At 34.4% G+C, this 24,618-nt stretch overlaps 1 protein-coding gene across 1 annotated transcript in view; it reads left to right on the top strand.

Annotated features, from left to right (window-relative positions):
• LOC142983181 (uncharacterized) overlaps positions 1-24,618 on the top strand; it is a 60,616-nt gene that overhangs the window by 22,250 nt on the left and 13,748 nt on the right. The window contains exon 2 of the mRNA XM_076130067.1: positions 18,575-18,808. Within this exon, the coding sequence (XP_075986182.1) occupies positions 18,733-18,808 (76 nt within the window). The 5' untranslated portion in view covers positions 18,575-18,732. The remainder of the gene's footprint in view (positions 1-18,574; positions 18,809-24,618) is intronic.

Here is a 24,618-nt window from a genome sequence, read left to right as displayed (position 1 = left end):
GTGTAAGTATTCGACATTCAGCCGCGTACAAGATCGATTGCATCGGAAAGGCGGAGGAATATAAAACACGAGTTAGCTATTTATGTGACGCGTTTTACCAAAGCACTTTGTATTTGTTTGTTTGTTTTCCCATGCAGATCATGGAGAAACAAAATGAACGCTCAAATAAATCTTTTGTTCTCTCTCTCCGTCCCTTTTTATTTATTGAAGCGTATATGCGGATTGTGACATCAAATGCTTGAGACATTTTTTTGTCTGGACAGTCGCCCGGGGCGCAGTAAATCATACGCCATATCTTCACCAAGTATTACATTACATAATATTTGGTTAGATTACGCAAAAATCGAGCACATTTGACTAGTCATTCCCAGTCATAAAATTAGTACAAAAATCCTAGGTTGAATAGGCTAAATTACTTAAAAAAGAACGCTGAATTTTCGAGTTTCTCTAGCAAACGTTCGCTTGCAAAATTTGAGAAATGTGCGCCCGAAATTATAAGCTCTTGAAGCCTAATTCGCTCTCTCGTACGTATGCATGCATTTTTAACTATGTTTACGTAGAAAGAGACAAACGTGAGTGACACATTTACTCTTTGTTGAAAGAAATTCTTGCATTAATAAGCCACGACTTGACAAGGCCGTGACACGACTGTGTGATACGAGTATTATACGTGACCTCCCTTGTTTTTATATTACTATGAATTGATTTTTATTGTCTCTATAAAACATTTAACTAATGCTTTGAATGACTATTATCACGAACCAGTAAGATCAAGGAACAATCAATTTAATGTGTGTCTTTGATGAAGACAAAGGATTGTTGATCGTTAAAATGGATCGATAAGTCATTATCTGTTAGATAAAAGTATTAAGACATTTATCTCTAAGTTAATTTACTAATATAATCAATCAATCAAAATTAATGTAAAGTAATAGGATGTTCTTGTGTATTGAAAAATAAAAAATAGAATTCGTGTTTTTATAGCTTTGACTGTGATTTTATCAACTATTAGTGACACCAGACCTATTGTCGTATGACGAAACCTAAAAGAAGTACAAAAGCAAAGAAAGAACATAAATAACAAGGAAATGTCACAATCACTTTCGAATCGCAATCAGTCTCAGTAGAAGTCAGACATTTTACTATTAGGTAATACACCTACTAGTAATTGATTTACAAACTTATACTGACTTCGCAACAATCGAAAGCGCCTAAATGTAATTTGGTTGTTAGTAAACCGGTGGTTACCTATTTTATATCAAAGTTAACAAGTTAAACGGTTTTCGCACGAGCTACCCGCTACCCGGCGAATTTCCCCAGAAATATTTTCGACGTTGTTGGAGAAATGGTAAAAGATTTATAACGATTTTCGTCGCCGACAGCAACTTGCCGAGGCGGATATAAAAGTTTCTTATACGCCGCTATAACTCTAAAACTTAGCTAATATTCAAGTCGTAATAAATTGCCGAGATAATGTTCTTTATAGATTTCATTAGACGAGGATCATGAAGGCTCTGAAATCGTAATGGTTTCAATGAAACTCGTTAAGAATAACAGGTTTTATATTAAATGCACGGCAATAACCGCCAATGATTATTGCGTCTGCTCGCGATTTGATAACACTCCAATGCTCTCAGCGATTTAAATTGGTCAGACTTTTTTATAGTTTTCATTTTTATTTAAAATCGTTTCGGCAAAAAATATTTCATTGGAAACTACTTTCGTTTTAACGCTTGAATACTACTTCCTTGTCAAAATTGAAAATTTTTGAACATAGTTACATAAAAGAAGTACAATTCCTTTTGAATTGCGTCTGTTTTCAAAATATTTACGTGACTATTGTTAAAATAATTGGTTCGTTTTTAAGAGTTGAATCAAACGTTCGGGTTAGCTCGATCAAAAGCCTAGAAGACAGAGCGGGAGTGAATAGGTCTCAGCTTTTATATCGGAGTGAATCCCGTGAATGGGTTCAGTATCGCGAGGTTATTCCACTAATTGGAGAGGCAAACGTTAATTTGATAACCACGCGTAGCATTTACATAATTTGCGGTAATAGTAACAGCTCGATGTGGTCGATATTCAGCCATCGCGACGTGATTCCGTCAAACAAACGAGATACGCCGAAATCGTGTACAGCTGCCAACTCATGTAACGCTTTGCCAGCAGAATACCTAAGCAATTTCAGTTTGTATTTACTCGAAAACAAAGACGAAAATGGCGTGCGCTATTAAACCAGACTCTAGCAATCTCAGTTTTGTATTGAATAATAATAAAATTTGAGATTTGTCGCTTAATACAATGCGGTTTATAGTGAATCAGTTGGTCTGCGTATAGCATTGTTCAAAACGTAGATTGTAAAAATGTGGCTGAAATAAGTTTATACGGGATTTTTGGCCCGAAGCGGGCTAGTACGCGTTTGATATAGTACATCTGTCCCAATTTGGCATAAACATAAAAGCCATGACATTTACGTCCAGCAGCATTGTCTTTCCATGAACCATTCCCGGAGGTCTAGACATACTTGAAAAATAACCCAACAAAAAACCTTACAAACTCTATAATTTTTGCTTCCAAAACGAGTTATAAAGAAGTACATAAAAAGCTACACCTAGAGGTGAGCGTACCTACATAATATAAGTATGTCGGCTGTTAATATTTTACACGGAGAGGGTCCGTTTCACAAGGACGTTGTGAACCGGTCGACACCTGACGCTGACGTCATAGCCGAATTCCTATTGCACTGCGATACATTTTGTACAACAAGTGCAAAAAATACCTGCAGTTATGCATGTGTTTTTATGAACTATATTGGACCTTAATTTTTCATGTTTCTGTGTTATAAATGTTGTAGTTTTTAGGCTATACTTGACTTGATTTTAGACTTTGAAAAGGCAATCTGTGTTACAGACGCGACTTTATTGCTAAACCTACAACATCTAGGTGTGAGATGTTCGAAATCTTACCTAGACCTAGATCTGTCTAGATGTGAGTTTATAATCGCACATGCTTAAATTATTGGTAGACATTCCTAACTATCATGAAAATCTTTGATTATAGTTTGGAATGCCCACCAATAAGGTATGACAAGATGAATGAATGAGAAAAAAGCAAAATAAGTTTGTAAAAACTGTAAAAAGGGTCGAGCTTAGGTCTATATTTTAAAGTTATAATAAAGCGATGAATTTCATGTTTGTCTCAAAGAAGACATATATGATACATAACTTACTTCTAAAGTACACTCATAACCTGTTAAAAAGTAGTTGTTCTATTGAAGGTTCTCAGTTCCGTTCTGTGGTATGTGCTGTAGGGACCTCGATCAAACTGAAGGCAAGTCATATTGACCGACCTCGACAAATAATGTTTTATTATATAGATCAATTAACATGCATGCAAGCTGATTTACTACTCAGTTTTTTTATACATTTTATTACCTTGTACTGGGTAGGTAACTTCATAGTATTGGAAGCTTAAAGGAATTATATACATTTATCAGCAGATTTTCTATGGTTTTTATTTTCATAAGACAAATCCTCTATTAGATATAATTTTTATATATCAGGGACACACAGGGATACATAGATAGTTCAATGGTAATCCAAATGTTGAAAAAATTATATCTTTCATACCTATACACAGTAACTATGCGCTAAGGTATAAGCCCCAATTGTAAATGTGTTAACCTATTGTAATTTTACAAGTTACTCTAAATGAGGTCAACAAATTGATACATATCAAACAAAAATCTGACTCATAACTATCCCTGAAATGTTTACGGAAGCCTTCATCAACAAAGAAGGTTAATTTCGGCCCACTCCTACAAAAATAGGCCTTATTTAATATACTGATACTGATGACAAATAAATATTTAAATAGTAATGACGGTATACTATTTTATTCGTCGTTTCAACCGAGAAGGTGATCAAGTGACATTTAGGTACTTGTAGTTATTCTTCCGCACATATTGAACGAGGGGGTATTTACATAAACCGGTCCCGGCGGCCATCTTGCTTTTTTGTTACACTTCACAGATCAAAATTCCTTTGCCAATATCCGGATTTCAGTGTTGCGAATTTATTTTTTGTTTTTAAACTCTAGGTAGAGCTAATTTGAAGATCATGTTTGGTCTGGTAGATTGGAAGTAGAGGTTTTTTACGTAACTTAATTGCTAGTTATTTTGTCTGTCTGCCTGTTTGTGTGTTTGTAACAAAAGACTATTTTGTTCCGTATACATTATGTCACTTATTAAGTTGATTGAGTAGGTACTTCTGTAAAACATAGTATTAGGGCCGAGAGAAAGAGTTATTGACCCTTTATATATAGTATGCATGGATATACTATAATTGTGTATATCTGGGCAGGCGATAACAATGAAAAATGTTCAAGTCAGTAATCGAACTTGGACTTCAAAATCAGTGGTCTCAATACTAGCACTAGTACAACACACGTAGCCTCGATGTAGAGTTGCGTTGTACGAAATTACATATTTATTGTTAGATTGTTGCAGAATACAAGGTTAATTAAACTAGTTATATTGTAATACGTTGAATTCGATGACCATTAATATTAATCGTCTTGTTTTGTTTTATAATAATTTATTGTGTCATTTCGTTCTATTAATATACACTACGTAAGCGATTTTTGGAATAATGGCCTGTGATCTCAACTCCTCTAAATACTGAAAAATATCAGGTAATTACGTTTTTTTATATGAGTTAAATAGATTGAATAAAAAACTAATTACGGCCATCCACTACTTGCTCGTAGCAAGTACTACGCAATGCGCTACATGAAATCATTCAAAAGACATCAACGCATTCATCATCACAAAAAAAAACTTTGATTAAAAATATTTTTACTTTACAAAGTTTTTTGATTGGATATATTAATAACTTTTACATAATTTATTATGATTAATGTCTACCATTAATCTGCTATAATTTTGTTACGACTTAATGTCATAATCTAAAAATAAAAGTGCCATTTGACCGTCCAATCTTTTACTTTTTATATTTTTGTTAGAAAACTACCTAGCAATAATCTTATTAACCTTTAGGTCGTCACGGTGTTACGTAAAGATCGTAAGTCGCACCTTGAGAACACTATTATTCAACATTATATAAATGAGCGAATTATAAAAATTGTTCACTTTTAATATCGGTGTACAATTAATTCGTTACAAGGAATTCCGACATTTACTTCATTAGACATCTGCCGGAGATTTATTAAAGTTCCTTAATTGGAAATGTTTAACGGATATGGATAAACAATTTAAAATATGGATTTTAATAATTAGGCAATCTAGATGTATGAAAAACTTCCGTGATGGGTTTGTTCGTAAACGTAGATCTTAATTATGGGAAGATAATAATTAAAGACGTTGAATCCATACTAATAGTATAGAAGCAAACGTTTCAATGAGAAGAAATAATTTTATGACATTTTGTAACAAACTTTTTACACTTGGAAATTTCTTCATGCGGAGAAGTTTCAGGCAGATGCTAACTATAAATATTTTTCCATAGTTTGTATGAGTAAGAACAGATAACTGTATTACCATCTAGACTAACGAATACGATGTCGACAGTATTACAACACTGACACATGTTGCAATAAATAATACCTAGATTCAGGACAGTACATACAAAATAATTACATAAGTGTACATTATACATGTTGTATGATATTTATAAGTGCAGATACGTTTTGATAGCACGACTCGACTTCGGAAACGAGAGTGCTTCTACAGATTACTTTATAATTACTTCGTAACAGTTCGCACTCCTTCGAGGTCAACTGTTTTATTCTTAACGAAGATTCACTACATTGACTACATCATCTGCCTATATTATATTTCACGGCGTTTTCCATGTTATCCAAAACAAAAATATCGTCTTTCTGTAAGTAAAAGTAACGCAAAGTTATATTACTCGTATTTGTATTTTATTTTGACAGCTATAAAAGCAAAGACGAGGAAAGAGGCCCTCTATCTAAAAATAAACATCGTAAATAAAATATGTGAATATTCGTACAGTCGGACGGAATATGAATTAAATTTCAAGGCAAAGTCTTACAACATCCTCTATTCACAGAAAGTTTTCTTTCATCGTATTCTTACACGCATTAGAAGGAGCCTTGCTGCCAGAAATCTCGAATTTCGTTTCATTGAAAACGCAAAACCATACAAAACAAATTCTTGCGAAACCACAAAGCTGCCACAAGGAAACATTTTTGTTATTCAAATTCTCAAATACCGAAGACGGCCGAGGAAGGCCGAAGCAGTGGCCCGAGCCGGCCGAGCTAGTGAAAGTGAATCGAGGGCGGGAGAGGGGCGCGGGGCGGAGGGGGCTAGAGAGGGGGGCACAAGGTTGCGAACCGGCTGCACCGGCTCCAGACATGCCAAACAACGCATTGAGTAATAAGTAATAAGCGTTGCGTTAGCTGCTTTAATGATTCGGTGATGTATGGTGCCATTGTGTTGAGACACTCAGGTTCCTACTCAGATAACGTACGTAACAAGGTTATTATTAACTAGCACTTGCCTGCGGGTGCACCCCACTTCGGTCTGCTGTTTGACTTGCTCTCACCCTGATCAAGTCACAGCCGTGTAGTTCATTGTCGTCTGAACTAAGTTTGCTAGTTCGATTCACCATGCAAAATTCTTTTTCCGTATACTCTTTGTAAATTGTAAGAAAAGGCTCGTAATAATAATTTAAAGTATCGCAATTTAGGCTGTATACCAAGCAGCGCGAATATTAAAGGCAATCATACGCCTTCGTAGGATCAAAGTAGACTCCTTGCGTAGGCGTAAAAACGAAAGAGGTTTGTACAAACAGCCAGTTTGTAATTTTTATTTAGCTTTATTTTTTCTTTTTGATAAAAATGCTAGATAACTCTATGTACAAGGTGGAATGTGTAATTAGTTAATTAGTATTAAATATTTGAAAGTCCTATCATTATTTTAACATTTCATAAATAACTTGACCCTGTTAATTACTTCATATCTGTTAATCTAACCGCTCTTTTCCGCTCTATAATTAGGTAATTAGCGAACTATCTAATGCGTTAAGTTTAATAACTATCTGATAACTATCAATGTAAAAGGTTTGGCAATAAATGCGTTTTAAGTAAATACAGCTCGCGTTAATAAAACTTGGCCAGATACTTGACCACCCGAAACTTGGCAGGCGTTCACATCAATACTCGAATTTGAAAGCACGCGCTTGCCAAATGAACTGGCCAATTTTTGTACTCTGCCAATTCATTTTAAACTTAATTACGAAAGGGCTAGAGTACAAAGTGACTGCGGTCGATCTGATAGCGCTCAATCAGAATGATCACACAGAGTAATCTCATTGGGTAACGAACATTATCGGCGTGTACCAGTTGTGTTCGCCTGTGAAATAATATGATTGGCGTTACTTCAAACGAACTGAGAATTTATTACGCTCCAGTTATGTGTGTCCGTGTGCATTGAAACGTGGCACGTTGCGTTATTTTTGCCGCAGTTACCAAATATTATAATTCAATACTGAGACAAATAATAAAATGCCGGTACAGGATTTCACCCTTCAGTAGTTCTACTCATTCAAGTATGAAATCCCACGGAGCTCGAATACTAAAGATATTTACATACGTAATACCTTGCGAAGAAAACAGCAGACGAAATCGTTCAATCGTTTGAGAAAAAATACCTCAGCCCAGATTACGTTTGAAAAAGCTGAGATGCGATAATTAGACAATCAGAAAAACAGGACCGATAAGGCTGTCACTGCTTATCGTAAATTACATAGCCCCGTGCGCGCACTGAAAGCGTCCATCAAGATAAGTGCAAGTATTTTCTTCGAACCATAAATCACATTTTTCATTACGGCGGAGTTTCGATGACCCAAGCGTTGACTTTTATCCTCTTCTTATAAAAAGCATAATCCACGTTATTTACACAAAACTAATAAAAGTCTAGACTTAGAATAACATTGGGAATATTTTTATGTTTGGTGTGTAGCTGTGTAGGTGTGGTTGTGGTTGCATTAGTGAGAGCACGTTGACTGAATACTAATTTATCTTCGCAGCGGCTGGGAGGTAACGAACCCGCGGAGGGATTAATCTGATTTATACTTTATTCACATTCGCGTTTATCACGGCGTTCACGTATCACTGTACAATCATACTGTTGAGCCTTTTATACTAAATTATTGCTTGGTGTAAGTACTGAGTTGTATATCCCAATCGCGATTGATAACGTTTTAGTTCAGAATTTAATAATCAACTTGCTCATCGCACCAAGGTTGAAAAGACTCGAGCAAATGAGCCACTAACCAATTATATTACTAATAAAATTTAGTTACACATCGCTAGTGACAAACAAATGTGGTGAGACGAGAATACATTTTATTTAGTTCACAAATGAGTTACCAAAATAAATATTGAAAAACCATTAAAGCGTTCAACTAATTAAGGTCATACAGCCTGAAAAATAAATTATGACAGATTTATATTGCCTCGACCATTTTCATGAGATATAAAAATACACCATTGGAAATGTTATTCTTTCATTAACGTTGAAATAATAAAACGATTCATGACAAAACCGATTCTATCAAAACGAGATCTTGTCTCAAGTATATAAAAGATCGGACGTTTCATTGTAACAAAGTATTAAATAAACAAAATCTGGGGGCACGGAAGTGCCCCCGCAAGTCGAGCAAAAAAAAGCGGCACGGCCGTACCATCCTTTTCTCGAAGCAATTCGGGCTATTTTCGACCCCCCTATAATGTCGTTGTGGATAAAACAAGAAGCCTGAATTTTCAGCTACTAATTATTCATTGTATAAACACGGTATATTTAAAATTTCAGTCAATTTGAACCAGTAGTTTAAAAATGACAACTTGTTAAAATTTTGAATTTTGTCACTCACTGATTCACTGACTCACTGACTCACTGACTCACCGATCATCAAAAGTATAAGGTACTTCTAGCAGACTTAGAAGCTTAAAATTTAGAATACAAATAGGGTTAAGTGTCTTAATCATGGGAAAAATTCAATATTTTCTAATTTCGGTCCAGTTTTCTAAATACACTAACTGCAACATTAACTTTGTAATCCCATATAAATGTATAAGATTACAAGATTACATTTGCAGTTAAGAATCATTATTACTGTAGAAAATAATAAATAATAGGTGTAGATAGGTACATACTATATGAGGCATAACGGGAGGGGATATAAGGTGGGTAAGGGTGCTTAGCCCATGAAACTGAAAAACATTCCCATAGGAAAATATGTTGAATTATAAGAAAAAACGTCTTTCCATACAAATTGGACTTATGTTCGTTCTACAAAAAGAAGTGAGATGCCACCAAAAATATTCTGTAAAACCTCAAGTCTCGCAGCTCAGTCTTTCTGGCGTAAAAAGTGGTGAGATCTATATAATACCAAGTCGATTAATCTATTTCGTCTCTACTTAAAGGACCTTCTGTCTTAAGTTATTACATAAGTTATTATCATGCCAATATTAAAAATATTTTACGTTTAAAACAAAAAGATCGACTTGGTCATCGCATGAAAACACAAATTCGTAATAAAATTTCAGGAGCATTAACTTCTCGTCGTGCTGTGTAGTGTAATACATACAAATCATGCGATGGCCAGGTCGGTCTATTTGTTTTAAACGTAAAATATTTTTAATATTGGCATGATAATAACTTATGTAATAACTTAAGACAGAAGGTCCTTTAAGTAGAGACGAAATAGATTAATCGACTTGGTATTATATAGATCTCACCACTTTTTACGCCAGAAAGACTGAGCTGCGAGACTTGAGGTTTTACAGAATGTTTTTGGTGGCATATTTTTGTCTGTTTCAAATCCAATTACGTGGTGTTTTGAAGATAAACTTCAAATGTTTTGTACTACAGAGTTTGTGTTAAACTTGTATTCGACGATTGGCTATTGAGGTTTTCGGAAGTAGGAAACTTTTGTGAAATACTAAAGTAACACTTGGAAATGGAGCGAATCACTGGAATATCCCACCTCGAGAACCTTCATAAACCATTTATTATAAAAACTTGTTAAGTGTATTAGGCCTTTGATTTTATAGGTTTAGTGTTTTATATTTAGTATCCCTGAAGTAATAAAAATGATTGATTATTTTATCAGATTTTAAAATATTCGTGACCGCGGCATCGGCCAGGAATAAATTAAGCTGGACGAATTCAATTTTAATCAATCTCGTATTTTTTTATTAAACAGAGCACTCAAAAATACACAAAATCATATTTTAATATCTAATATTTTATTCAGTATCTCTATTTGATTTTCATGAGTCAAAAGTTATGAAAATTATTTTTCGTATTTTTTTCAATCTATTACTAAGAACAACATTTACTTTCAAAGTTGTATAAAATTTACTTTATATTTTCAATGGATATTATTTTTGATATATTTTCACAATATTAATATCAAAAGTTGGTACTTAATATAAGAGTGAAACATTAAATCGACTTGACATGAAAAGTCGTACTGAACTTGAGTTTTTATCATCATGGAGCGCAAAGGTCGTTGTGTGTTAAATATTTATCACTTTAGTTCGAAGAATCGTGATTTATTTAGCAGTTTATGAGTATTAACTGACAAACAGACCTTCATAAAATTGTTATAGTCCAACAACATAGTAGAGAGCTCTGACATGCACGATTAATCCAGATTATACTTAATAATGATCTGATTTTCAAAACAGAGTAACTGTATCAAACAGGCAGCCGTAAGCTACATAAGCTTGCGACGGCGCGATTCTCAACGGTCGGTACTGTCAGGTATTGAAAGTTTGACATTTAAAATGTACTGCCAAAATAGTTCCTACGACGCTCGTTAGAGGCGCTAATCAGATTTTCATACATTTCTCAATAAATAGCCGGTTATGGATACTCGATTGGGGTACAAAATCGCGCTACGGGTCACTGTTACTATAAATTCAGAATTTTGTATACATCCACTAGCCGTGAACCTTACATCATACAAGACCCTTTACTCAGTACCTCAATTATCTACTACTATCGACTATCGACAACCAGGTTGTCATCGAGAGCTTTGTACGAAAATCTGATCAGCGCCTCTGACGGGCGTCGTACGTACTATTTTGGCAGTACATTCTAAATGTCACACTTTCGATACTCGACAGTACCGACTGTACAGTACCTCGATTCTCTACCACTATCAACTACCGACAACCGGCTAGCTATCGACATTTGACATTTAGAATGTACTGCCTAAATGTTTCCTACGACACCCGTCAGAGGCGCTGATCAGATTTTCATACAAAATTTCTCGATGAGAGTTCGGTTGCCGGTAGACGATATTAGTAGAGAATCGAGCCACAGAATCGCGCTACAGCTGTTAGACCAAAATACTTTAAGAACAGTGGTGATCGACCTTTTACGTCATAGTACGTGTCCTTTGTGACCGTGTTACAGTTATACGTTACAAGTTATATAACTTTTCGATTGTGAAATATAAGGTGCATAGTCTCGGTTAAAACTAATTGACTGTGATAAAGGTTGGTTACGACCTCGCTGTAGTTCGACACTCACCTTGTTTCAATCTAATTGGGTCTATAAATACAAGCTAAATTATATAGCAAACCATAGATTTTGAGTTAACTATTTGACTTTGCTAAGGGTATTTCGATGATTTCGAAATCAAATACATACATAATATGACGCCTGTTATGCTCAGTAGTTTGTGCCGATATGTATTAAAATATATGTACAGTTCGCCATTAACAATATTAGTCCTGTGTTATATGGGGCCTATTGCCATTACGTATTAAAAATTCTAAATCAAATTAGACAGATCTACAGAACATTGCACGATTTTGAACTCAATTATAGTAACCAAAATATTTTTGTGCAATATTCGTCACTTTCGTATTGGTTATTTAACAGCTAAAGTGACAGCAAACGTATGAAAAAAATCCGTAAAAATTCCACTTGATAACGATATTTATGAAGAGGTGATGAAACCGGTCTTTAATATTTTAAAGGTGTTTGTATGATGTATGTTGTTTACGCCAGTCAAGTTATGGCACGTAAATAGTTGCGAAGTACACTTATGCTTTTGCAACACCTTCGTTAAAATTGTAAGACCTTTGAAACACTGACCACATGTTTATTACGCATGACCTTCTATTAACGCGTTTAGTTTTTGTTCAAATCATTATTAGAAATGTTTTTAGTTATCTATTACCGTGTATGACCCGAATGTGTATAGGCTCCAAACTCGCGGGTAGTGCGGGCACAATGCGTCGACCGTGAGACTATGTTGTTAGTGTTGTAACCCAAACAATAGGGGTAATTTAAGTGTGCCTCAGACACGCTTGGACTCTCCATTTGCATACGAGAACACTTTACAAGACCGCCTATGAAATTAACTTGCGCATTACTACGTCCACGTCCTTATATATTCTACCTAATAACCATGTGAATGAAATTTCCCCAGCCGCCACGAACTTGTGAAATATACTAGTAATACTTTAAACGTTTAAAGGTCGCAGAGTAATTTATTTTCTTTTACTTTTTAAAACACCCAATTATGCCGGTAAAATTGCCTCAGCGTACCGGTTTTGAGTTTTAATCATTACACTTTTCCTTACGTTAATTGAGCACAACAGTCACGGTAAACAAGCGTCCGATATTGTAAGCAAAAAATAACGTCTAGTAATTATGTCTATAAACATATCGACGAGAATGAAGCGGAAAATACAATTCTAAAAAACGTATTATGCGCGAATGCAAATTAAGCGACGAAACAAAGAATTTAATTCCTGTTTGACCTTGGTGCATGTACTGATAGCTCATCGAAATGTTCCGAGCAGACAGATCCGCTTTATTAATTACAAATTGCTGGCCGCAGCGCCCACGAATTTTGGAGATGATGTCAAACAGTATAATGGACACGATGACGTCAGATGAGAATTCTGTCATCGCAAATTGTCCGACTGCCACATTCTTGGGTGAAATCGTCCCTGATTAAGGCCGGGATGGACGTCGTTTTAGACATCTTTCATTTGCAGTTTGACTTTGATCAAGTCAAAAGAAAGGTATAATTTGTTAAGCTGTCAACTGTGAACGTCAATGAAAATTTTATGAATATTCGGACACTTTTCTTTCTTAAGCTTTTTAAAATTAATGAATTTCTTCAATCGTTTTTTTGTCTATGATAACTCGTGTTGAATTTTAATCTCGATTGTGTTAAGCTCTGATTTTTGTTACTGGCAAATAGGCAGCGTATTTTAAATTACGCTAAAAGAAAAACAAAGTGTTAAAACATCTAAACGTTTATAAGTAGAGGGGAAAGATTAAAGAGGTATTATCACAGCCAAGCCCTGACGGCCATTTCGCTACCGCAATTTGATATTATTTATTGCTTTTCTGGTTTAAATCCTCAGCTGGTTTTACGACGCCCGAGGGAACAGATACCGTATTCTATTCCAGCTAAGCTTACACACGATGCTGACGGAGCGTATTATGCAGGCTCATTCAATAATACATAGAAAACAATCTTCATATGTTTCGCTTTGAAATTGTGAACATTTATCTCTGCATCGTTGTTAGAAACTAAACAAATGTTATTAAAAGAGAGTTTTACCAATAACTAATGAAAATCAAATTCCATGAAAATTATGACATTAACAAGAATCTAAAAACGCATTTTTAGTGATAAGTATAAAAGGTTTCAAAATCACCATACAATCAGATGAAAAATTTCGAATAAAAACATTCTCCTCACAAAGGCGAAAGCCGCAGGCGTAGGCTACCAACATATATTATTCTAAATGGGAATAGAACATACGCAGTCCGTATCAGTGATGTCCTTCAAAAAGGTTAGGTGCGTACTATTCGGTACCCGCGAGCGTAATATTATGGGCTTTATGTATAGAGAAAAGTGGCGCAAGGTCGTATAGTGGGAGGAAATAGGCGAGATACTTGTATGTTTATCTAACTGTTAGTATTGAATAAGAGACTTTTTCAGGAAGTTTTTCATAAATATATGTATTATTGTAACATTTATGTATATTCCTTTATATTTCATAGACTTTTCTGGAAGGTGTTTCCCTACAGTTAGACATTTTATTTGACGCCACCTGAATCATTTGCAATAGATGGATACAGCCCAGTGGTAGTGTATGTGTTGTAACAATACGACACTAGAAAAAAAATCATGAATATTATTTTGAGACACATTGGGTTGTTTTTTACCCTACATATATGTAGTTTTTGAGTGTCATAAGACTTTATTTCATCGACAAGTGATTGACTTAAAAAACCAGTTTCATGTATAATCGTTTTCAATAAAAGCATTTTTAATGTCGTCAACCTGATTCAGACAAGTTAAAGTTGTTTACTTAACATAAATATAACCTTTTTATTTGTATTTTATTTTGTTATTTTACCTACATGAAATATCACCTCTTTTCCTTACAGTTAAAAGGAATATCTACTGCACATTATTTTTGCTTCCTTCATAAGAGATTCTACATCTTAGAGTATTTTTGCAGTTTTGATATGATACGATGCTATTTTCCTCTTCCGATTATGGCATCGATAAAATAATCAATTAATTGACATTGATTGCCCGTGAATCAAATAAAATAAAGCAATTATGTCTGATGACTCTGTCTTCATATATTTAGTTTTATTTTGGGTGGATATGTTCATATTAAACGTTTTGTATTCGAATAACCATTATTTTATTGGCAATAATTGCATTCATTATTTCTAAATAAAAAGAAAACTGACGCGATCGAACCGAGTATCCTTTTTTATCAGTCGATTGAAAACAAAAAGAATATGAATAGAAACTTACCTGATTTCAGTTTAGATAAAGCTTGCACGATACAATTCTATGTAATAGCTCCCCGTAACAATAACACTACAGAACTAAATATGGGCACATTACTATACATGGAACCTGTCTACAGCAATCAGTTACACGCAGCATACATACACGGACTGTACTACATAGCAGGTACAATAATTGTACAAAAACATAAAATTTGCAGACAAATAAATCGTTCCTCCATTACTTTTAACAGCTCAGCTTTCTCGACTACCATTTATGGACCAATGAAGACAAGAATCTTATTTATAATTTCGAAAATCAATCGAGAATTCTATCCATAATCGTAACTTTCCAATTAAATCGAAGTGATAGCTCTCCTTATCCGATAGACTATAGAATATCGAAGTCGCCGGCGGCCATGGAACCATCATTCTCTTGTTATCGATATTAACATAGCAGATCGACTTTGTTCAAGATTCATGAAAAGCAAAATTATTCATAGATTTTTAATTAAATAATCCCTTAGTCTAGCTGCAAAATTAACTGCTAATGCCTTTGAAGTTTCGGAATCAATTGAATTCTAAGTATTTTATGCGTTATTAGTAATTCTTGGTAATTTCAACTCTGTTTTAGGTTATGAACTATTCACTTACTCGAGTCATTTCGTAGTAAAGAGTAAGTAGATATTAGAGGTAGATGCGCAGCTCATATTATGATTGGCATTTCAATATCATCTGATATCAAATTATTTAAAATTATACCGCCTATGTTATCTCACATTCCAAATAGTACGAAATTTAGTTAAACCGCTGGTAAAACAATTAATTAATATTAATGTGTTTGCCAAAGATTACAAAATAAGTGATAATTTATTCTCTACTTAAGAATGGCGAGAATTTATGAATTAAATGTAAATTATTATGAAATTTATTTCTCATGCAAATTATAAACTAAACTAAATCTTGGTGAAGTATAAGTAGATAAATGTATATTAAGTCAGTGAGAAGATATAATTCTAGTATAACCCTGACACAGATCAATGCGCGTTGGCAATGAGTTGATGAAGTATGTCGTCAAATTGCCAATCATTATCATGCGAATTCTAAAAATGTAAGTACAATACGCAAATTTAATAAAAGACCTTGCGGTTATGACACATTAGAGTATCAGAGCGAACATTTAGTATAATAAACGACGGCCAATTTGGAAATTGATCAAGGATTATTACAGAATAGGTCGTTTAGAAGTGCTTGGAACTAATCTAAGTTGTACATAAAATGATATTATTGGCGGGTAAAATCAAAATATTTTTGATCTCAACGTAACAATCTTGCGCGACACAATTAAAACTTTAGTGTACTGGATTGGTCTTGTGTTAGCAATAATCCACAATTCCATTAGAACTAAGGCTTTCAAACTTCACCTAGCTAGGCTATAACAACTTGTCAACGTTTCAAACAGTTCTCTGTCTTAGACGTTTTCGCCTTCGAGATAAAGTAATGCGCTGCGAATTAATTTAACAGTTCTCAAATTAAATAACAACTCTATTCATATTTATTGTAAAGAAAAAGCTCATTTATTTACAATTTTCGATTTAGATTGCTTTGTACAAAGGGTTTAATTTTCTTCTTTCGAAAGAAATTTAGCAGCTGTCTACTAGTCTCATTACATCGTAATCTAAGAACGAGTTTATTACGAGAAGAAAGTATAAGTTTTCTCGTTATGGACATCGATAATTTGTTGAGAGAATTTCTTATTTATTACTTTCTATTGTTATATTGTCTCGTTGGGGTGTTACGTGAATGATTAGAAAAACATGAACGCATGAGTGTGTATTGGTGTGGCGATGTTGTAGAAACGGTCCGTCGAGGCGGAACGACGACGCTTTCACAAGGCGAGTGAGGCGAGTGAGGCGGCCGCTCCGAGCCGCGTGGATACGTGACGCGCTGTGACGTCACACCACGTTTCACTACCTCCGATAATAGACCCGCGGATGTAAGGTTACCAGAAGTGACACGAGATAATTACACACACGCACAAATTTGATAGTCATTCGTAGGCTCTTAACTTAAATGAGTAATGATAGGATGTTAATTAACACTAAAAAAGTTAAATTTTCTAAAAGCAAGTGAATATAACAAGGAGTATTTAATAGATTTGTTATTAGCTTTTTTATATTGTGCTAAAATATTGGACGGTAAATTTCAAATCCATTTTGTAGAAACAAACCCTATTCGATGAGAAATAAATAAGACTAGATAAAGGCCGCCTGTCTGTCAGGATTGAGAATGGATCCATTTAATTGGCAGTTGCAGATAGTCCGCAGGTAGCCTCAAATTAAGTTTACAGTTGGCAATTTAAAGACACCTGCGTAGTCCCCAAAATGGTTATTAATACTCTATGAATAACAAATTAAGGTATTTTATAAACTGACATATAATTATTTCAATATTGGAACCAATAAGAATAAAAAGACTGGTTACAAAAACATGTTTTTCACAGAAACCTAATAAAGAAAAAAGTAAACAAAATCAACTCGAAAATGAAGTTGGTCTCGAGTACAATTCAACAAAGACGAACAAACGAACAGAGGCAGCAGATAAATATAATTTATTAAACAATATTTACAATGTCACTTGCAACTCTCCTCACAGACGGAAATAGGTATTTTCCGGTTCTTAATGTTGGTATCAGGTCGTTAAGGCGAGTGCTCTGCAGGAATGTTTTCCGTCCTGTCGCTCCTTATTCGTTCTGTCACCTCTACAATTTACCAGTTTCACTGGAGGTGAGAGCACCAGAAATAACAGCTTATTAACGCGCCTCCTACAAAGACCTACTTACTCATTGATTATTTTGTTCCGTACATTAGACTCCAGTAATTGGCTACCAAATACAATACGACGAATGCTACCTATCGACTATCATCACCAATCGATAGAGTATCAAATTTAAGTAACCTGAAACTGGTCTTTAAAGGGGCTAATGAACCGTCGTACTAAACTGAAGCAAATCAAAACATCAAAGCGAGTACAACGACAGCTGATATCGACCATCTTTGTGGTCACGTTCGGTTTCGCTCAAGTTTCGAAGGCTGTCACATAAACTTTGTAGTAACGTGTCAGAACCCGCCTTTGGACAATGTTCTAATAATCTTGAACAGTATCGCTTTTCAATAGCGTGCAACAAACCTATCGGTAAAGTTTCACCGCTACCTGACACTTCGTCTTGGGGTTGCTACTTGATTGGATACTACTTAATATTGGGGTTTATTGATTGCGCTCAGCTTAGCGACGGGTAGATAGCCTATCACGATTATTTACGCCGACTAATTTTGTGGTTAAACAGCCTAACTGCTCAACCTTTGTTGAGCAAGCAAATTGTCTGACAAATGGTTCGGCGTAACTAATGGAATATAAAACACTTTACGTGGCAATTATTACGTGACAGTACACACGCATTCTGTATTCAATTATCCACTTCTGACATGACACATCCAGTCTTTTTATTAATCATAAAAAATATTTACGCGATTACGATGTTTTTATGAATCTGTTAACCTACTTCGCGCACGACGCGTTAAGACTTAAGACTGATTACAAATCAAAGAATTTAGCTTTCTTTTTGCTTGACATTATACGAGCGATTAAATTTTTAATTTGTGAAATCAACCATTAGAACAAAATAAAAAGTAGAGAGACGATGACGTCACGCTTGAACTTTTTTGTGTTTTGTTCCAGATGTGACAGAGTTAACGGCATGGCGTAGCGAGCGCTGTTCCATTTTCTACAGCCAAATATGGCATTCTGCAGTACTCAGGGGACTACCGATGAACTTTAAACATCTTCTAGTGACGTGTGATATAGTTTCAATGACAAGGTGAAAATTAATCACAACAATGGGGAGGCGACGTTGGAGATTCGTCACAATCACGGCGTTCTTGCTGTTCGTTATAAAAGACACGCAGTGTCAAGGTAAGTTCTATAACACATAATTCAATCTTATGATAAGGACTAGTCTAGACATAATTATGATGACTATCGTAACAATGTAATGTTACCTAACAGCACCTAAAGAGGCCTTACTGTTCGATCATCGGCCTGACATCGTGGATCGACAAAAATTTGTAAAACATGACATTCAAATCCAAGATTCGAGATTAAGTACAGATACATGTAGTAACTACATACTAAGTATAGGCTAGTTATAACTCATAGCATGATTAAAGTTGGCTCATTTGCTATTCATTGTCAATAATGTTTTATGTAGACTAATCCCTCCGCGATGTCGGTAGGAGCTTAAATAATAAATTTACATCCACCCAGAGGAGTTACTTTTGAGCACACGTTTGCCTTCTGATTAATTTATCGAACAAATTAATTTATAAATCCATTCCATTGTTTACTTTATGTACATACGGTAACGTAATTTGCCCTAGATATTATGCAAACTGTATATTAATGTTCTCGCTTCGTGATTCGTATGAGCCTTTACTCCAGCAATATCGAATTCTTGCAGAACATTCGTAAGAAAATTTTACGTCGGGCACTAATATTGTTTCCGAACGAAATAAGGTCATTTGAAAAACATGGCGCACACAATAAGCTCGAAGTCAATACTTATAACCTAGATAAACAGAGAGCTATAAAGACGGAGAGGTGGTGTAAAACGATATAAGAATATTTGTGCAGAGTGTGTAGGCGGACAATGTGCACGGCGCTGGTGTTGTCACCCACGTGCGCACACTAACTGCCGCTCCATATATTTATTATTCAAGAGCACTGCCGCGAATAGCAACAGCCTCCGATCGTCAAGTTCCACGTTTTAGGGCAATTTAAGAATAGAATTTAGGTTCTGTTTGTGAATTGGGTAAAGGTTAAGGTTGAATAGATAGTTTTACATACAGCATTGTTTGGAAATTTATCTTTAAAGTTTAGTTAACCACTCTCAAAAAAGTTGGAGCCACATTAGGATTCGATTCCTGAAATACAAATAATAATCCAATACTTGTAATAAAAACATTTCGTACGACAGTTCTCAGTGATAGATTTTATAAACTGTTAATGTGATAGACACAAAAATCAATAAGCCTTATGTCATCACAAGCTGAAATAATGAAAAATGTGATTTTCATTACGAAACTACTTGTATAACCTAGACCAGTTTAAAATCAAAAACCGCCTTAAAACTGAGGTAACGAAACTGCAAAGGAAAGCGAAAGTGATTAGTAGAAAATCAATGAGCTACCGATAAGTGTAACATACGGTGTCTGACATTCTGACCACACTGCGCACTGCTCTAATTACTGACACTAATATGATTGAACGCCGTCTGTTTTTGCACACATCGCATAAAAAATATTGTTTTTGTGCTTGTTGTTATACTTCGTAGGTAAATTGTACGTTGATATTTATAACACTTATTATTAAATCGTGTATTTCATAATGGTTAAATGTTTAGCCATAAAAATCTATGAAAAAATATACTTTAGCACTTTATATGTTAGTAAGGTATACGTAAAATTGTTTCGCAAAGCAGTTAGTCGAAAGCAATGTACATTATAAACTAAAATTAATTGTTTTGAAGTAGAATATGAAAGATATTTTTATAATTTTATAAAATTACTATCGCCACGCTACCATTTCGCGTACACGACAAAACGCACGGAAATCACTGATATTAATAGGTATCCAGTCAATAATTACCTTTCCTTATTTCTATTAAAACGCAAATTACTGCTTAACACGAAATATACAGTAGTCATAAATTTTACTGCCTCTGTGGCGCAGTCGGTCGGATATCCGTCTGCTGATCATGAGATCTCGGGTTCGATCCCCGAGTAAGGAAAAGTGTTATTGGTCTTTTTTTATAATTCGTTTTAGAATATTTCTCGATAGTAGCCCGAGGTTTGATTACGTTTAGTTTGTTAACAACGAAAAATAGTAGATTTCATACACCTCTGCCTCAACCTTCGGTATTTTTGGACCTATGTACTAAAATTTCAAATATGATTATAAAGGAAATACTCAATTGATTGTTTCTACATGTCAATTGCACGGTACACAACGATAAAAGGCAATTTAAATGATTTTATTTTAATACGCGTAAATTGAATAATTTCGTCATTGACAACATCGGAAATCGTGCAATGAACCTATATTTAAAATGTAGGCCAACGTATATAAAATGTATTAAAATTGGGCCGACTTATTTTTTTAATTAATATGAACGAACGTGTTTCCTTTAATAAAAGATCATCCTTGGAAATGGTAAATAATATTTAATATTTTTAAAATAATTTGAAGACTAAAATAAATCTAAGTAATAAATGGTAGTACTTGTAACTGCAGGTGCGTGAATCCTAGATAAACAAGATTTCTGGGTTGAACACGTGATTGTGGGTCTTTATCAGCCTAAAGCTAAAATTTGATTAAATGCATTACAAAATTGCAAAACATTCTTCTGAAGATAGCATACAGATAAATAGGAGTAATACCCCTTCGTCTCAAACGTTCAGATAATACACAAAACGCATGCAAAACAAAAAATGTAAATGATTATAGTAAAAAATAAAAAGTAGAACAATTGTGGAACGCAAGTGGACTCGGCACAGTAGTACTTGAGTTGAAAACCACTCAAAATTGCTGTGTAAGCCGGAGATTTGCCACGATAAGACCCTGTCCCAGAGACGGAAACTCGGACACTTCATATAAACCCAGAAAATGTGATCGCAAATAATATTTTTGGTGACAATAAGTAAAGAGAAGTAGGTAAGATATCTTTATTATAAGAATCACTTTAGAAATATTAGACACTTTCGTTCATGTAAGGATGTTTTAGTACTCTTGAAAAAAAAAATTGAAAGCCAATAATTACATTCATAGTATGAGTCTATGCAATTATTTACCTCTCATTGATCAAAAATATACCCCTAACGTAGAAAATATAAATATATGTAGAGAAAATACGACCTGAAGAATGTAATAAACGGGAATTAGTACCATAGTATTGATCTACAAGTCCCGACTTCGAGAAATGACCAAAACTAAACAAAACAAGATGCAAAAAATAATTCAAATCCAATAACAACTCATAAACGACGAGGAAGCCGCACAATGAAGCGGAATTTCCTAGTTAATTTAAACTTGCAATGTAAAATTAAATACCCTGGGAGAAAAATATCTTTTGTATGTACCATAAAGTATAAATGGCAGCTTTTTATACCTTATATAATATATCGTGGTAACAGAATTGGTGAGTTTTGGCAGACGGTCAGACGACGCACGTAATCTTATTAACGTTCAGGTTTAATTCATTAGGTGAACTCGTAATTAATGTATTGATGAATGTCTGAATCGCTCGTGGTAGTGAAAGAAAACAGTTTTTCTATTTTTTTGTTAATTTGGAATGCATACCAATATCAATAATTCGAAAAGAACCCTGTCGCCCTGTCTGTTTGGTTTTGTTGCATCACAAGAGTTAAACCACAAAACTAATGATTAATATTTTTGGCATAAATCACATCTCAGAGTCAACTTCATACTTTTACCCTTTTTACTGAAGAACACATAAACTTACCTTACTTACACCTTAACATAAACCGCTACTTCAAAAAAGTAAACACGAGCGTAACCGCGGGCAAAAACTAGTAATAAATCTAGTTAAATTGAAGTTCGAAGATTAATGTCATACAAACATCGCTAATTCAAAAGAAGTGTCTTCTAATGTACTTTCCATGGTGGTTTCCGAAAGAAGTCAATGGCCTATTGTGACCGCTCAACTTCATTACATAACATCTTACTGGCTGGTAACAACTCTCATTCATAATGCCAGAATTTAAGCCAAGAAAAAAACAAACAATATCAAATTATAGTCAGTCATTTGTCAATTTTCTCATTTATCAATGTTCTGAACCCAACCTCGGCTTAAAAAGTTTAAATTGTGTAGAGTACAAATTAATTTTCCAGACTAATTGACATTTGAGAGGTATTTTATGAGACACTGGTGTATAAAACTATGATCGTGTGGGTTCAAGCATCTCTTATTCAAACGTTGGGAGAGGTGCGTACGTGAGGGCTCTCCTTAATTAGGGATCAAGTGGCTCAACGTAGAGAACCATAGCCCCCATACGCGCTGAGAATGGATCAAAATATTTCGCGTATGTTACTCGTATATCTTAAATTTCGTCCGCGTGGTGAGAATATTAATCGTTTATTTACATTTATTTTAGTGATACGTTTAATTGTACTGCCCGTTTTACGTGTTATGATTAGGACAAAGGTCGGAGCAAAACGTTATTGGGATTTATAGCCCGTAGTTTTGAAGTTCTACTGTATAAACTACAAAATGCTAACTATCTTAATTGCTCAATAGTGAATTATGGAGGAATCTGGACTACTACAAAGGTTTTTATGAGACAAGATAATAATTTCTGTACTCTGTAGTACTTCACAAAATACATACTTATATAGAAAATGCTAAGTAGTTATATGCTGGGACGAAAATGCAACGTTTTGTAAAAGTTAATAAGCTTTCTTTATTATTTTATCTTTTTGATCCGACGCGTATGTCTTGTGCACCTTTTTTTGTTACATCTAATTTAGAATCAATCGATTCGTACCTTCATCAATCTTTTGACAGGCTCATAAGTTTTATTTTGAACCTTGTTTCTTGTCAATATATAACAATATTGTTATATCTGAATATCACGGGCAGACTAGCGTGAAAGTAATATAACTGAAATTAGAAAACTTTTTGTTTTGCGTCTGTTTCGTCTTGCAAACAATCTAAATTGTAATTTGATTTATTGTTGTAACATATGTTGAGAATATATTTTATACCTACGCAGTTATGGTTTTAAACGATTTTTTAACAAAATACTGTCCCACTGTTCGGCAAGGCTCTTTTCCCGAATCCAGGAGTGTGAAGTTAGGCTTTCAGTTACCACGCTGGCCAAGTGTTTGTTGTGGACTTTGTATGACCCCAATATTTAGGCATGCAAGGTTTCAACACGCTGTTTCACAGTTAACTTTCAATCAATTTTTAAACTGTATATAAGTGAAAAAAAACAAAATACTGTATAATATTGTGTCTGAGCTCACACGACATTTATTGGTTTCACAGCTTGTATGTTAAAAAACCTACGGAAATCCAGAGGTTCTTCAAATTGATTTAAAAATAACTTATGACTTCTTCATTGCTCGTGTTTTCTCAAAAGCGCAGAAGTTTCTAGTTTAGTTTTTCTTTAAGAAAATTTAAAGTAAACGTCTGCCACTTGCAATATAACTCATGGTTTCAATATTATGTTTTTAAACTTTCTTGAGAGTATTGAAAATAAATGTTATAAACGCTAGTGATTTATGTTAGGAGTATATAATACAATGTGCTTTCTTTTGCTGTCGTGTTAAAGATTATTAATTAATCTCTAGAAAGTAATTACGTGTACATTTATTAATTAGAAGTCTTCATTAAACTGCGTGTTTCAATAAATTACTTTTATTACTGGGGACGTGGAGTTAGGTAAGGCACATAGGTATATCAAAATATTAATTGCTTCCTAATAAAGTAATTTTTCAAATCAGTGGAGTCTTAGATACATTTATTATTACTCACTGATTATTTGATTAATCATCACGCAGCTTCTAAGTTCTGCTTTAAACTACTCTGTGTGAAACAATCTCTATTCGTTGAGTGCTCTGTCGATTCCGTTTTTGCGACAGAACAATCATCCAGCAATTTTCTTTTTTCCGGGATCAGCAAAGAATTTTCCAAGATATTAAAACGT

Source organism: Anticarsia gemmatalis, chromosome 2 (genome assembly GCF_050436995.1).
Source record: "Anticarsia gemmatalis isolate Benzon Research Colony breed Stoneville strain chromosome 2, ilAntGemm2 primary, whole genome shotgun sequence".
NCBI classification, from domain to species: Eukaryota; Metazoa; Arthropoda; class Insecta; order Lepidoptera; family Erebidae; genus Anticarsia; species Anticarsia gemmatalis.
This window is presented reverse-complemented; position numbering and strand designations above follow the sequence as displayed.